This window comes from Gracilinanus agilis, chromosome 2 (genome assembly GCF_016433145.1).
Source record: "Gracilinanus agilis isolate LMUSP501 chromosome 2, AgileGrace, whole genome shotgun sequence".
Lineage (NCBI taxonomy): Eukaryota > Metazoa > Chordata > Mammalia > Didelphimorphia > Didelphidae > Gracilinanus > Gracilinanus agilis.
In genome coordinates, this window is record NC_058131.1 from 393461692 (window position 1) to 393476671 (window position 14980).

General features: G+C 33.2%; 1 protein-coding gene across 5 annotated transcripts in view; it reads left to right on the forward strand.

Moving 5' to 3' along the window:
- CSNK1A1 (casein kinase 1 alpha 1) overlaps positions 1-14980 on the forward strand; it is a 53228-nt gene that overhangs the window by 21444 nt on the left and 16804 nt on the right. For 4 of the 5 annotated variants that reach the window (XM_044664508.1, XM_044664507.1, XM_044664506.1 and 1 more), the window contains exons 4-7: positions 3004-3102; positions 5544-5627; positions 10513-10652; positions 13863-13941. In XM_044664508.1, the coding sequence (XP_044520443.1) occupies positions 3004-3102; positions 5544-5627; positions 10513-10652; positions 13863-13941 (402 nt within the window). The remainder of the gene's footprint in view (positions 1-3003; positions 3103-5543; positions 5628-10512; positions 10653-13862; positions 13942-14980) is intronic. The other variant, XM_044664509.1, reaches the window with a different exon arrangement.

Here is a 14980-nt window from a genome sequence, read left to right on the forward strand (position 1 = left end):
CATTCCAAATTGTCTTTTTATTACTGTCATGCTTCTGTAGCTTTTTGTCAGGCTGGAGAGTTAGAAAAGAGGGCAGTATGATAGAGCACTGGTCTGAAATCTTAGATTTTCTCAGGAATCTCTTAGTGATTCATAAAATTTGAGACCAGTTGGTTTTTGGGTTTCACTCATCTATAAATTAAGTAGGTTGGACTTAGATATAAAATCTCTGATTTTTAACATTATGTAATTCTAAGTTCTATACGAGCTTCTTTCTGGATAATTATTATCAAAAAGGCTTAAAAAGATGTCTCTAAAGATGTTGGCAGGAGTGGTCCTTCCCTCTTCCACCCAAAAACAAAACTACAGGTATTAATGTGGCTATGTGCAGATTAAAACAATTCTTCCTATTTAGAATGGGAAGTACACAAAATTAAAGCGCTTTTTCTTGGACTTCCCAATTTTGGAGCTTCTTTCAGAGGTATGTATACTCATTGAGAAGTAAAGAATGGGAAAGGGGGCAATATAATAGTTGACAGGGTTAAAAGAGTTTATAAGAGGGAAGGGAAAGTGTGTTGAAAAAAAAAGCAGTTGGAAATTGTATGGCAGATTATAGATAGATATTAGAGATAAAAATGGCATTTGATCTTTAAATCAAAGACAGAAATGTATTGAAATTATTCAGGGAGAGTTATATGTGTTTGGGGAAGATAAGAAGATATGTTTCAGCTTTCTTTAGAGATGGCCCAAAGTAAAATGAGTGGACAATTAAAAACTTTTGAATTTGAAAAAAAGGGGACGGAAACAGATTTCTTTAAATCAGTAGTCGCATGTCTAATTTTTTTATCCTAAAAATTAAACTTTAATTTACAGATTAAATTTAAAAAATTATGTTTTGGTTGTTTTTGTTTTTTTTTTTCCCCCAAACCCTTACTTTCCGTCTTGGGATCAATACTATGTATTAGTTCCAAGGCAGAAGAGTGGTAAGGGCTAGGCAATGGGGTTCAAGTGACTTGCCCAGGGTCACACAGCTGGGAAGTGTCAGATTTGAACCTACGACCTCCCGTCTCTAGACCTGGCTCTCAATCCACTGTGCCACCCATAGCTACCCCCATAATAGTTGTTTTGAGATTAGACTTGTGAAATTGAGTGATAATTTATATTTCCAGAGTACTTTACTGTTTATAAGCTTTTATGCTCATTCTCATTTCCTTTTCATACAATCCTCTGAGAATGGTAAAAATTGCACATTCCATAAGTTCAGAATAAATAAGTTTGAAAAACAAGGTAGACATTAAAGTGGCCTCAACATTTTATTTTACAGATGAAGAAATGGAAGTGTAGAGAGGTTGTAACTTGTATAAAATCAGAGATAATAAGGGATTGGGGGGAGCCAAGATGATGTATGACAAAAGGCCAGTGTCTTCTGATACAAATCAAATGTTTTTTCTAGTATACTCTTTACCTTTCAGAGATCTTATTAGGGACCTCCCAGTAGATTAATAGTTTTGTTTTTTTAAACATTTTATGAATTCAAGTATGTTTGTATTTTAGAGACAGTCCTGAGTAAAAATAATTATGGTTATTGACACAGTATTAAAGATAAACATCATCACATAAACTTATAAGTAAATATCTATAATTATAATTTGTCTACCATTTGACTAATATACCAACAATTGGAGTTTTTAAGAAGTGAATGTGATAGCATATTTCCTTTGATAGGGAAGAGTTAGGTCAAAGGAATAATATCATTATATAATGCCTAACTCTTTGTACTCAAAAGGTAATTATTAAAGAGTTTTCTTCATTTTTAGCACTTAGTTTCAGGGATATTTGTGGCAAGATTTAATGGCAAGAGTAGGAGAGTATCTACACCTATAGTTTAAAAAACCTAAGACATTTGCAAATGAAAAATAGAAACTGGAGATATCCCAACTAGGAAGTAACAAAAGAATTGCTCTATTCTAAACTGTTGGGTCTTTCTGATATAAACTTAGTAATGGAAACCCCAGCCTTTTAGACTGACCTTGTATTGGGAGCTATAACATATATACAAAAAAGAATAAAGGATATGCAAAGTATTTTCAAGATGAAGAGTGTTCTAGTAACTATGAAGTCCAAGAAAGGACTTTTTATATGAAGAAGCACTAGAACTGTGCTTTGTAGGAGGTCCTGTCAGGAAGAGGCAGAAGTAGAAGGGAATGTAATTCAGCCATTTGGGCAAAGGCATGGAAATGGTAGGTGGAATGTCATGTTTGGGGAATAGTTAGCATGACAATTAGACTGGGATGGGAGAGTACATTTATGGAAATAATATGAAACAAAACAGAAAACTACTATATATGCCTATGAACTTTCTTTCTCCCCCTCCCCAATTCCTTTTTTCTCCTTTCTCCCTCACTTTCACCACATGGGGGGGGTGTCTCACAAAAATTAAGGGGTTATAGATGTCATTTTATGATACAGTAGCTTCATGTCTTTGTTATTACCACAAAGAGATTTCTTTTATGTTCTTATGAACTGTTAATAGAAAAAGATACTAGCCTTGGATCTATTGACAGTTGATATACTGTACTTTTTTTAAAACCCTTGTCTTTTGTCTTATTATCAATACTAAGTATTGATTCCAAGGCAGAAAAGAGATATGGGCTAGGCATTTGGGATTAAGTGACTTTCTCAGGACCATACAGCTGGGAAGTATCTGATCCAGATTTGAACCTAAGACTTCCATCTCCAGGCCTGATTATTACACTGAGCTGCCTAAATACACTTACTAAATTGTACTTTTTAAGGACTTTTGGACCACTGTTAAGTGGTGACGTTTTTCAGAAATGTTGTGTGGTCCCTTTATTTGTATAATTTTGTAAAATACTGTTCTTGGGACCTAAAAGAGGTTGGTGAAGGGGGGGGATTCAGGGAAAACCTTACAGTAATTATAAACTTTTTGGACAGACCAATTTGTTTATAACTTATTTGTTCTTTTATTTTAACTCAGTTCTTTTTTGTTTTTTGTTTTTTCAGATGATCAGTAGAATTGAATTTGTGCATACAAAGAATTTTATACACAGAGACATTAAACCTGATAATTTCCTAATGGGTATTGGGCGTCACTGTAATAAGGTTAGTCCAGTGTTCTTTGCATGAAAGAACAAAGCATATCTTTAATCTGATAAAATTTGATTTTAAAATAAATTCATAGCACTTAATTTAACTGTTTGTAATTGCTTATAAAGATTGTGCCACAAGACCAAATCATGTTAACTCCTAACTTGTTAACTTTATTGTTTTCCAACTCCTTCAAGCCAAGAGAAAGGTTCATTAGTCCCCCATATGGAGATATTTTAATCTAAAAGTCCAAATGCTCTATAAAGAAATCTAGTTGCCTGTGTTGTTTCACTTTTGAACTACTATGTCCACCTTTCACTTATTATATAATAGTGAAACTCCTCGTCCCTGGTCTCCTTACCCCCAATATATTTTTGTAAATATTAAAATCTGGTGTTAACTTTTTGGCTCTGAATTTTGGATTTCCTGACATGTGTTTGCACCAGCCCTGAAGCTATTGACCCATCAATGTCATTAAGGCATTAAAGTTTGCTGACTGAGCATGGTTGGTTATCATTATTCTTTAGCCCCTGAATCTGTGGCTATGAAAGTCCTACCTTGAGCCTATTTCAGAAGTAACTGACAATTTTATTTGTATATTACAATTTGCCCAGGTGCTAAGTTGGGAGGGTTTTAAAAAATAATTCAGAAGAGTGAAATTATTATGCCATAAAATCACTTTCATACTTTGGGATTTCTGAGAGCTGTTGAACTTATATGGTGAGTGGGTCTTAGTGATGCATGATTGCAGTCAAAAACCATGTAATCGTATAGAAAATTTCTCTTCAATGATTAGTTTTGTTGAGTGAATTGCTTAATTTACCGATTCAATGTTCAGCTCGGGCAGACAGGCAGCATTGGCAATGCACTAAGCATGCTGTGTTCTGATAGAAATTCTCAACTGCAGGACAACTGTACATTATTTTTTTTTTTAATTGGAATCAAGATTCCCATTGTTTTATTAAGCCATCACAATGTTTGGAATTTTTAAGCTCTAGCTGCAAATGTTTACCTTTGTTTGCCTGTATGAATGCCAACTTGGAGCATTAGACATGGAATTGGTTGCTAACGTGTGAGATGTTAGTGTCGGTCTGACTTATTTTAATAGACTTAAATTTTTTTGGTTGAGAAACAGCTTTTTAACAGTAGTCATCAGTCTACATGTAACTTGTTTTTAAATCTTGCCTATTCTCAAGTTACATATTTTTTGACTTGTTAGTAACTTTTTTCTACAAATTAACCATGATCTTAAATGTCCTAGAAGAAAATCTGATAGTAATTCAATTAGAGGAAAAACAAACTATTTGTTTTAATTTTTTGGCAATTTTGTCGATTTCTGAATCTTTTCTCGTATTTGGCCATTTCTCAATCCCCTTCCTTTCGTTTCCCTGCCCCCGTTAACTTGGCTACTACCCCTCTTAATACCCACTGTCTGCACAGTCATGCTGGGTTGACATTATGTAGTACCTTGTTTTTACTTTAAATTGGAGTAATGGCCCAGAAAATGCTGCTTTGCATTTTAAGAAATAACTTGTTAGTCACATAGATATAATAGGCAGCCCATATTACTCTCATGATGGTGAACTTTTAAAAGTCTTTTGTCCTTTTATTTGGAGTGACAGCCATAAAAATGATAAAGATATGTCTTAAAAAATTTTAGGGAGTCTGGCATAGGGCGTGCAATATTATGCTTAACTAAAATTCAAGCAACAGATATTGCTCTTAAATTTTAAATTAAAAATTGATTCCTTTTAAAAGCTTCCAAATGTAAAGTAAGTAGTATTTTGTCGGTAGATAATTTTTATAGTGATTTCACTATGCTATAACTAATAGCAGCTGAATAAAAACTGGATACTGTGGTAATCTTGTTCCAGTAGATTTTTATTAATAGAACAACTTGTGTTTTTTTTTATTAAATTATTTTTAACCAAATTTATTATATGAAAAATTATTCTGAATTGATATTAAGCAGTGACTGCTCCTATCTTGAAAAGGTGAATTCATTCACCTCTACCAATAATCAGCCCTGCATGCTTATGAAAATAAACTTTTAAGGTGACTAAATGCCTTCTACCTCTTCCTTACTGAAGATTTTTTCCCCTAGATTCTTTTTTTTGGGGGAAGGGCAGTTTGTGGTATAAAAGATTGCAAAGACTAAATTGCTTTTTAATTTTTTTAAATAGAGCCAAATGTCACCATTGCTATCCCTATTTACAGCAGTGGCACTATATACAGTGGCACTTAAATTAAGTTTTTTCTAGGATTCAAATTTTCTTGAGCATGTGATTCTTCTCACTATTTGGAAAACTGAGAAGCTCCAGTGCTTGGTGGAAGAAGGATGGCATTTGGCTACCCTTTTCTTTCTCTGATGCCTCGGTGTTGCCTGTCTGCGCCGGCCATTGTTGCAATGTAAGCAATCCTGTTTGATGCACTGCCACCCTCTATTGTCTGTTTAGTGTTTAGAATCTCCAGTGGGGAAGAGGAAAAGAAGCATGACTGTTAGTACTTCTCAGGACCCATCTTTCTCAGGATTAAACCAGGTCTGAAACTGTCTCCTATTCCAACCTCAACCCCAAATTCATGTGCTTTTTTTGGTTTTATTTTTTTGTTTTGTTTGATTTCTGGAGAATGTAGACCTTGCTCAAGCACCTCTTACGTTGGCATTATTCAGACATACTTGGCAAACATGTAACGTTACTAAGATGTTTCCTTGTGGCTGTTGCTTAAACTATAAGGTTTAGAGAAAAGTATGTATAAATAGGATTAATTTAGATATCTAACATCTATCTACATAAGAAAATGCTCTATATAGTTCTGGTATTAAAAACTGTTAAATAGTATTATTTGGGTTGAACTTAAGGAATAGCCATGTTTATTAAAATGGCACTTGGAGTAGTAGATCTTAATGCATGGGGGAATATTGCTAACCTTGGCTGCATCTGAATACTGTGTATAATACTGAAAATACTGCTGGAAACTCCTTTGTCTTCCTGATTTCTGACCTTAATGAATTTCAGGTAAGTAAATTTGTTTCAAATCTTGGGCATCTGGTAAAAGGATTGATCCTAGTTCTATGTTCCTTTTTCTCTATTTAGGAACTAAATGGCTATTAATACAGTAAATATTTTGGAACCAGAAACCTTGGTAAAAGTCATATTACATTAGTATCTCAGTAATAGTAACTGAGCTTTCTAGCTACAAAATATTTTGTGGCTATCTTACTTTCTCCTTACAACAACCCTGTGTGGTACAGTCAGAAAAGTGAAGTTGATTTGCTTGAGGGGACAGTAAAATAATGGAGCCAGAGACTCAAACTTGGGTCTTTTGACTCCTAAGTCCAGTGCTCTTTCTATCAAATTATACTGTCTCACATCTCAGTAAGAGATTTAGAAGATTCATAATCCTGTTAAATATGAGATGCTAGTTTTGATCATTAAGAAAAATAAAAAAACAAGAGTAGCTTAGAATACTAGAAAATGAGCCATAGTCTTTCCTGCTTGTAAAATTAGATGCCTCTTTCACTAGATTCTTCCCTCCATAAAACAAAAAACCAAATAACTAAAGGCATAATGGTGTTCATATGTTATGATCATGCATGTAGTTTTAAGACTGCTTGAGAATCTTAATATAGTCAACTCTTTTTAGCTGTGCTGATGGATAACACTGGCCTGACTCTATTCTCCTTTCTCTTCTCCCCTTCCAAATTCTCTGAAAATGAATGTTCTTAAGATTTCAATTACACTTATTAAGCAGACAAAATTTTTAATCCTAAAATGAACTTTTTTTATATGTCCCCAAACACTTTTGGGCAAACCTTTCCTTTGGATTTTTTTTTCTGTTAAATGCCCAAGAAATAAAAATTTAATTTTAGCAAAACAAAACCATAAGAAAAGTGTATTTGCTTGGCAAAAAAAAAAAAAAAAGAATCCATAAAATAGATTCCTAAACATTGTTGTTTTCAAATGTTTCTTATACAAATGTTCCCAATTCATGAACATAGATAATTAAGAGTTGACTTAATTGTTAAAGATTTTGCAGCATTTTTGCTTTTTAATTTGAAAATGTTCTTATATTTTTAGCTAGATGTGCAAGAGAAATGAACTTGTAGTAGTAGTAGTAGTAGTAGTAGTAGTAGTAGTAGTAGTAGTAGTAGTAGTAGTAGTAGTAGTAGTAGTAGTAGTAGTAGTAGTAGTAGTAGTAGTAGTAGTAGTAGTAGTAGTAGTAGTAGTAGTAGAAGAAGAAGAATATGAGATAGTTTAAACTGCAGATGAAAAGAAATGACTTCAGATAATTGAGTTGACCATCTTTTCTTCAGTTTATTAAAATTGTATATGATCTTGAAGAGAATTCAAAGCATATGTACATTTTCCCTCTAAACAAGCTGTTATTAGAAACCTCTGGGCAACTTTCATTACCAAGTTAATTTTGTATGTGCAGGTTTATCAAAAGGCATCCTTTTAAGACACCTACTATTGGTTACCTTCCTCCCTGGTTTACCTAGTATTGTCTTTATTTTATTGAATCTCAAGATTCCTAGACCTATGAAATTACTTAATGGTTCAGAACAGTATTATTGCCTGATATCACCACATTTGGTTTCTTGGAAATAATTTGCTAAGTGAAATACCATTATCTGAGACATTTTATTCCTGTTACATTGTTATAAATAGGAGTTATGTTCTTGGATGGAGTGGATAGGGTTTGGTGAGGTGAGAAGGGTTAGATAGCAGTTTGAGGAAGTGGGTTTGGGGGGGGATTTGTTAGGGTGCTCTTATGAAGGAGTGGATGTTGATTAAATTTTGGTTTTATAATTATATTTGTTAGTATTTTGAAGACAACTATTTCAGAGTGGTCTTTAACATCATATGTGGGATCCTTGGTCTCATATTTTAAAAAATATTTTTTATTGCATATAATCTCTTTAGAATACTATATTTGCACAAGCGTTTCAATTTATTGTTAGTAGTGTGAGGGGAAGAGTAAAGCTAATGAATTTGATTCTCAAAGAATGGTAACGTTTAGGAACATGTTATAATTTCATTTTGGCCCCTTTTTTACTGGCTCAACTTTTCTTCACTTAAGATAATTTTTCTTAGTCCATATAGTTTTCTTGGCACATTTTTAGTAGTCAAAGAAAATAAAAGAGGGCTTAAATTTTTCTTTATTGTTTGCTAACGAAGTTGTAATTTAGTTATTTTAACCTGATAGTGGAGTTAGGACAACTTATTTAGATGTTTAGAAGACAACCTGTTTCAATGAGAATGTTTTCATAACAAGTAGAGTTATCCATTAAAGCTATGAAAAGATGTCCAGTACTGATTTTTAATAAAAGTCTTGAAAGTATCTTTGTACTTTGCCACAATACATACATCTGTTTATGGCTTAGTTATATATGAAACCGATAAATAATTTGTTGAAATGATTAAGTTCAGTTATACTTCCTTCCATGTTTTCTCTTTTGGGGGAAATCCTGACTTCTTATTTCACCAATGTGATTCCCTCCATCAATGCAAATGGACAACTCTAATCTTTTAGAGTAGGATTTGCATTCTGTGGAATCTTCCTGACTTCAGAGCAGTGCACTATTTCATGTGACTTCTTGCTTGATATACTGGAGTAGTAAACAGAGAAGCCATATAAAATATTTCAGTTCTGTAGACTTTTATACTTAGTTTCCCCATCCCCAAAATGTTGCTTAATATTGATTTTTGTCTTAGGGGGGATTTAAATTTTAATAGCTAGATTTTATATGTAGAGACTCAGTGTCATGCAAAATTAGAAGTATAAAAGACTTTAAAGACAATTGAAATCAATCACTTTATTTTGCAAATAGAGACCCTAAAAGAGAGAGAAAATCATGATTCTTGATTCATTTCACATTGAATTTTATTTTGCTAGCAGAACTTAGAAATTATAGTTAGCATTTTTACTTATAAATTCATTTAAACTTGTTTGAGTATTTTGGTCTTATGTCAATATTTAATACATTTATGATCCCTTACCATAAAGTATAGTTTTAAAAATTTTATTTGGAGAGCTTTGAATACTCAATTATATCTTAATAAGAATGCTATTGGTCCATTTATAGTAAAACAAAGGAAACCTCGTACTACTTCCACTTAGTGGTAGTTACTTTTTTTTTTTTTTTTTTTTGCCATCCTCAGCTGTTCAAAACACATACAGGTTTTTTAGTGGCCAGAATAGCTACTAACCAGTCTCTTGTGCTTTATTTAGGCCATAAAAAAGATAGCTCAAGAACATCCTGACTTCATAGATTCATAGGATTGTAACTTTTAACTTTACTTTGTACACTTCTTAATATCTTGGTAAGCTACTTTTCAAGCCAGCTTTAAAGATAAGAAATAAGGAGAAGTGTTAGCCGAAGGGCTGATGAGATAAATACATAGCTAAAAAGCAGATATAATAACTTTTTCTGTTTGATATAATATACATCCCTACTTACCTTAGCCCTAAAGACATTATTTTATTACAAGGTCATAAATTATTACTGTTCCTCATGCTCCTCATGAGTTATCACATAGAGATAAAATTATATTCATCACAATGGGTTTGGGGGCAATATATTTTAATGTATTTTAGATTTTTCATTCAAAATAGTTTCTTAATATTTTAAGAATACTTCATTCCTTATAGATCCTGAATAAATGAGGGAGCACTGTCTTGACATTTCTGTAAAACCATTTACTGAGTTTTATTCTAAACTCAGTTAAATACCAAAACAATTTTCAGTATACAAACTTCTTAGTTCATTTAGTCTCTTGGTTTTGTCTTAAGTTTATTTCATTTTCAATGCTTAGCAAAGCTCATTAGAAATTAAGCTCAACTTGATATCTGGGCATTTATGCATGTCACCTTGAATTAGAGTAGTATAGGAAAGGCTATAAATTTTGTTGGCAGCTACATGATTCATTGATGTTAAATTTTTAAGTGTATAAGTTAATTCATATGACCAGATTTGGGGCATGTTGAGTAGCATATGGCCTTCTGTAAAACAAAACTGCTGATTAAAAATATATGAAATAAATGAAATTTCAAAAATATTTAAATATAGTTATGGTTTCATGGCATTATGCAAAATTAGCTCACTTGAGTAGTATATACATCTTTATTCATAAAGAGAAGAGACTACATGCTTATTTAACAAAGTAACTACATATATTTAAAGGATGAATGAATTAGGCATGCTGAATAGTGCAAATGACAAAATGCTTGAGCTAGTTGTGTTTTTATATTGGTGAAGGCTAGTAAAGAAGCTTATTGTAATATATCTCTTTAACTGTCCTTTATATACTTTATTTTGAAATGTTTGCATTGAAATGAGGTAATAACCATTTGATGAATAAGAAGAAAGGATTTAAAATTGAATGTTTATAAACCTAACTTGTCTCCATTTCTTTTTTAAAGTTATTCCTTATTGACTTTGGTTTGGCCAAAAAGTACAGAGACAACAGAACAAGACAACATATACCATACAGAGAAGATAAAAATCTCACTGGCACTGCCCGATATGCCAGTATCAATGCACATCTTGGCATTGAGCAGAGGTAACTGTTAAAATTGACTTTACTTTCCAGAAGCTGCATGCACATAGTAGCCATTCCTGAAGTTTTATGATGTTGAACTTACTCTCTTCATGTGAGCATATCCCTTGCAGAGAATACAAAAGATGCCTATAAATACTCTATCTGCTATTTTTCACAGAGCAGGAAGGTTAATTAAATAAAGTTTTGTTGGGTTTTGTTTTTAATCCCTTTGCATAAGAATATCTCGTCAGGGTTATGTGATTCAAAATCTTAAAAGTACAAATGCACTTTGATTGCAATTTGATTGCTTTTCTTTTGCATTTGAAGCATTTGCCTCTAACCATTATTTATAATCATGTTCATAATTGTAAAAATTAATTTAAAAGTAAAGTTCCCTTGTAAATGCAACCAGTCTTTAGGATCCTTGAACATTTGAACCTGATGAAAGAGCTTTAGGTATAATCAAATCCAGATGTGGAAACCAAGACCCAGGAAAGAGAGAGGGTAGTGTCTTTTTCCAAGGTCATACAAATTGAGTTATTGCTGAAGGTTCCAATTATCAACCAGGTCTTTATACCAGGAGTCCCCCTTGCTGCTACTTCAACTATATGCTTTCTCTTAGATTTATTTTGCTGTCTGTTTTAAAAATAATTTTCAGGCTTTTTATTTAAACTTGCAGCTATTTGGTTTGTTTTCTGTAGAATTTCTAGAATAATAATCATTTGTGGTTTTCTTTTTTATATTAGTAATTCAGATAAAGATTTTGGAGTTTTGAGGGTTTGGGTTTAAATCTTGTCTCCCATTTTATTGTTTTGAAGTCTCATCCAGTTTTCAATCTGATATGAACTCTTAAGACATTTTTTCCCCTAGTATTCTATTTGCATTTGTCTTAATGTTTGATTTCACACGTCTTACAATTTGAGAACCATCGTCCTCATTATTTTAAAGAGAAAAATGTAATGCTGGCCAGAGTAGGTTTTTAGGGAGCACTAGTAGGAAGTATGCAAACAAAACTTAAAACATTTGATAGTGGAGGCATTTTTCATAGAGAGGAATTGACATTTGAAATATTTATAGTTGTAGGTCTAGAACACTTTTATTTGTATACTTCACAGTTTTTACATGTTTCTGTGCTCCACCAAATCTTCCCTCCCATTTTCTCATCTGTAAAGTCTTTGCTAGATTAATTATGCCAGTGAATTAGTATCTAAACTGTAATCTTTTTTCTATAATTCATTATTAAGATACAGTGTTTAGAGATACTGATATGACTTGAAAATGGTTTAGTGTGGTATAGTAGATTGAGCAATGGTTGGAGTGTGGAGGATCTGAGTTCAAATTCCATATCAAATAACTTATGAGTTGTGTGAACCTGGAGAAGACACTTAAACCTCTCTTTGCTTCAGTTTCCTCATCTGCAAAATGAGACCTTTAAGGTCCTTTTCAGCTAACTAATTATTGTGATACTAAGTAATTTATTTAAAATTCAAAGGTAGTCATGTAATATAATTTGGGTTATGATAGAATCTCAGAGGCTATCCTAATTCATACCTGACCAAGAATTCTTTTTACAGAGAACCCAAATGAGAAACAGTTTGATACCTCCTATGGCAGTCTATTCCACTTTTAGGTAGCTTTAATTTATGTAAGGGAGTTTTCCTTTAGACAAAATATGCCTTTTTCCTAGGGGCCAGGTGGAATAAAAGTCTGTTCCCCATGCCATATGATGGGCAGAATAGACTTAGAATTATCATTTCCCCTGGTCCTGGACACACTATTCCTTTTATTGTGACTCCATAGATTTCATTAACTTAGCTACTAGCATCATTGTTGATCATTGAATTTTTTGTCCATCAAAACCCCAAACATTTTTTCACATAAACTATTGGTTAGCCAATACTCCCTTATATGATACTTCTGAAGTTGTTTTAATTTTTTTAAAAACAAAATGCAAGATTTTATATAGACCTTTTAAGTCACATCTTAATAGATGCTGTCTTTTGTTTTATTCAGCCTATTATCTTTTTAAATCCTGGCTCCTTTATTCAGATTGTTGGCCTTGTCTACAAATGTAATTGTTACATTATCTATACCTTTATTGGCCATTACTTTTTTGAACACTGGACCAATGACTGCTAAATGTAAGGGACTTTTAAGAAGCTGCATTTTGGATTTTGTTTTGTGATTTATGAAGAGCTTCTGGGGCATTGAAAGAAAAGTGAGTTGCCCAGTGGCACACAGCTAATTTGTCAAAAGCTAGACTTGATTCTGGATTATTCTGGCTCCTCCTGACTGAAGTAAATTCTTAGCTATTATCCTGCACTGCATCTCATTGGGTCCCTGGAACTCTCCAGAATCATCAGTAAAAATGTTAAAGTAGCACAAGGCCAAAAATGTATCCCTGGGCCTTTAGACTGACTTCCGAATTGGCTTATTAATGATGATTTTTTTGAGTCTAGCCATTCTTCTAATTCCACTGGGTTTTACTATTATTTAACCTATATCACTAATTTCCCATACAACAGAATGAGAGACTTTGTCAAATATTTTGTTAATTCTGTTCTCTTATGCAATAATATTTTTGCTTTAAATCAATCATTTTAAAAATAGGAATATTTTATGTCCTTTAGGTGCATACAAAGAATGTTAAATAAATTTGAGTTTATTATTATTTTTATTATTATTATTTACTTTTTTGGTGAGGTGGTTTTCAGTATTGGGGAAAATCGTAAATTAGAATCCAGATATCCTTTGAAGGTAATTTTCTTAGATTGTGATTACTTGGGAAAGTCTTAGAAATATCCTTACTTACAAAGTACTCTAGGTACTATTATTATCTTTAAAAACAATTAATACTTTTTATTTTGCTATACCTAAATTTTAATTTTATTGTGCTTTTTTTGCAAAGCTTTCAGAATTGTTTTGGTACTTGGTGAGCTTCAGCTTCCATTAATGGATTTACTTTTTCTAAGTTGTTTTGTTTTCCTTAAAGTCAAGCACTGTGAAAATTTGTTGGTTTGTTGACAAGTAATTCTTAGCATTCTCTCCATTTTTAATCTAGTTATTTCTTTAAAAAAAAACACTGGTATGAACTTTTCTTTTCATACTTGAGTTTCTTAGTTTATTATGCCAGTTCACAAAGGTTTTCTTTTAAAACATTTCTAATGTTCTTATAAAAATGTATGTTTGTATATACACACACAATTCCTAAAATTCTTTTCTTTTCTTTAGTCGTCGTGATGATATGGAGTCTCTAGGATATGTGTTGATGTATTTTAACAGGACCAGCCTGCCTTGGCAAGGATTAAAGGTAGGTCATACTATTGCTATGCAGGGAATTATAACTTGGGATTTGTGAACTTAATTTTAAAATATTGAACATCTAAACATTGTAACAACTACATTTTCATATAATTTCTTTCTTTTTTTTTTTTTTTTTAAGCCCTTACCTTCTAAGAATCAATTGATTCTAAAGCAGAAGAAGGAGTGGTTAGGGCTAGGCCATGTTGACGAACCTATGTTACTGGAGGGGATTACTCTATTCCCCCTCTCCACATGGGCCTGGTGTCATTTCTCACATGATCCACCCTTCTGCCCAGCAGCCTAAATGGGAGTGCGGAGTGCTTCCTTCCTTCCCCTGTCTGGGATAAGACAGGGGCTCACGTGTGCCCTGAGAGTTGCAGTTTGGGCACTTGGTCTTTAAGGTCTATAAAAGGTTTGCCACCACTGGGCTAGGCCATTGGAATTAAGTGACTTGCCCAGGGTCACATAGCCAGGAAGTGTCTTTGGTCAAGTTTGAACCTAGGACCTCCTATCTTTGGGCCTAGCTCTCAATCCACTGAGCCACCTAGTTGCTCTGGACTTATTTTTTAAATCATAGGAATAGAGATGAGTCTTTCTTATTTGGCTTATTTGCAGAATGGGTGTGGGAAAGTGTAGAATTCTGGAGGCTTAGTAAACTGGAGTTTGAGGGCTTTAGAGCTTACTTGTATGGGTAGCAAAGGCAAAAGGACTTTCCTCCTTAAGAATTGTTCTCATTTCTTGTATATAAGAAGGCTCAGACTCATTGTCTCAGGCTTTCTACCCACATTTGAAGGGATGTAATGGCCAAGGTTTTACACGTCTGGCCCATCACACCTCATATACTATATCTTATGGTACCTTGCCACTTCAGCTAAGCTGGCTCACCTTGCTCTGGTGATACTTTCACCTTCTGAAAATGGCTTGTGGTCTTTCCCTAGGTTGTTCTTCTCAACTGTTGAGTGTGTAAGGGTACACTGGAAGCAGGGCTTGTGTTCCCAGAGGTGCTGCTGTTCTCAGGGATGTTGGGCTTCTCCACAAAGCCCCTA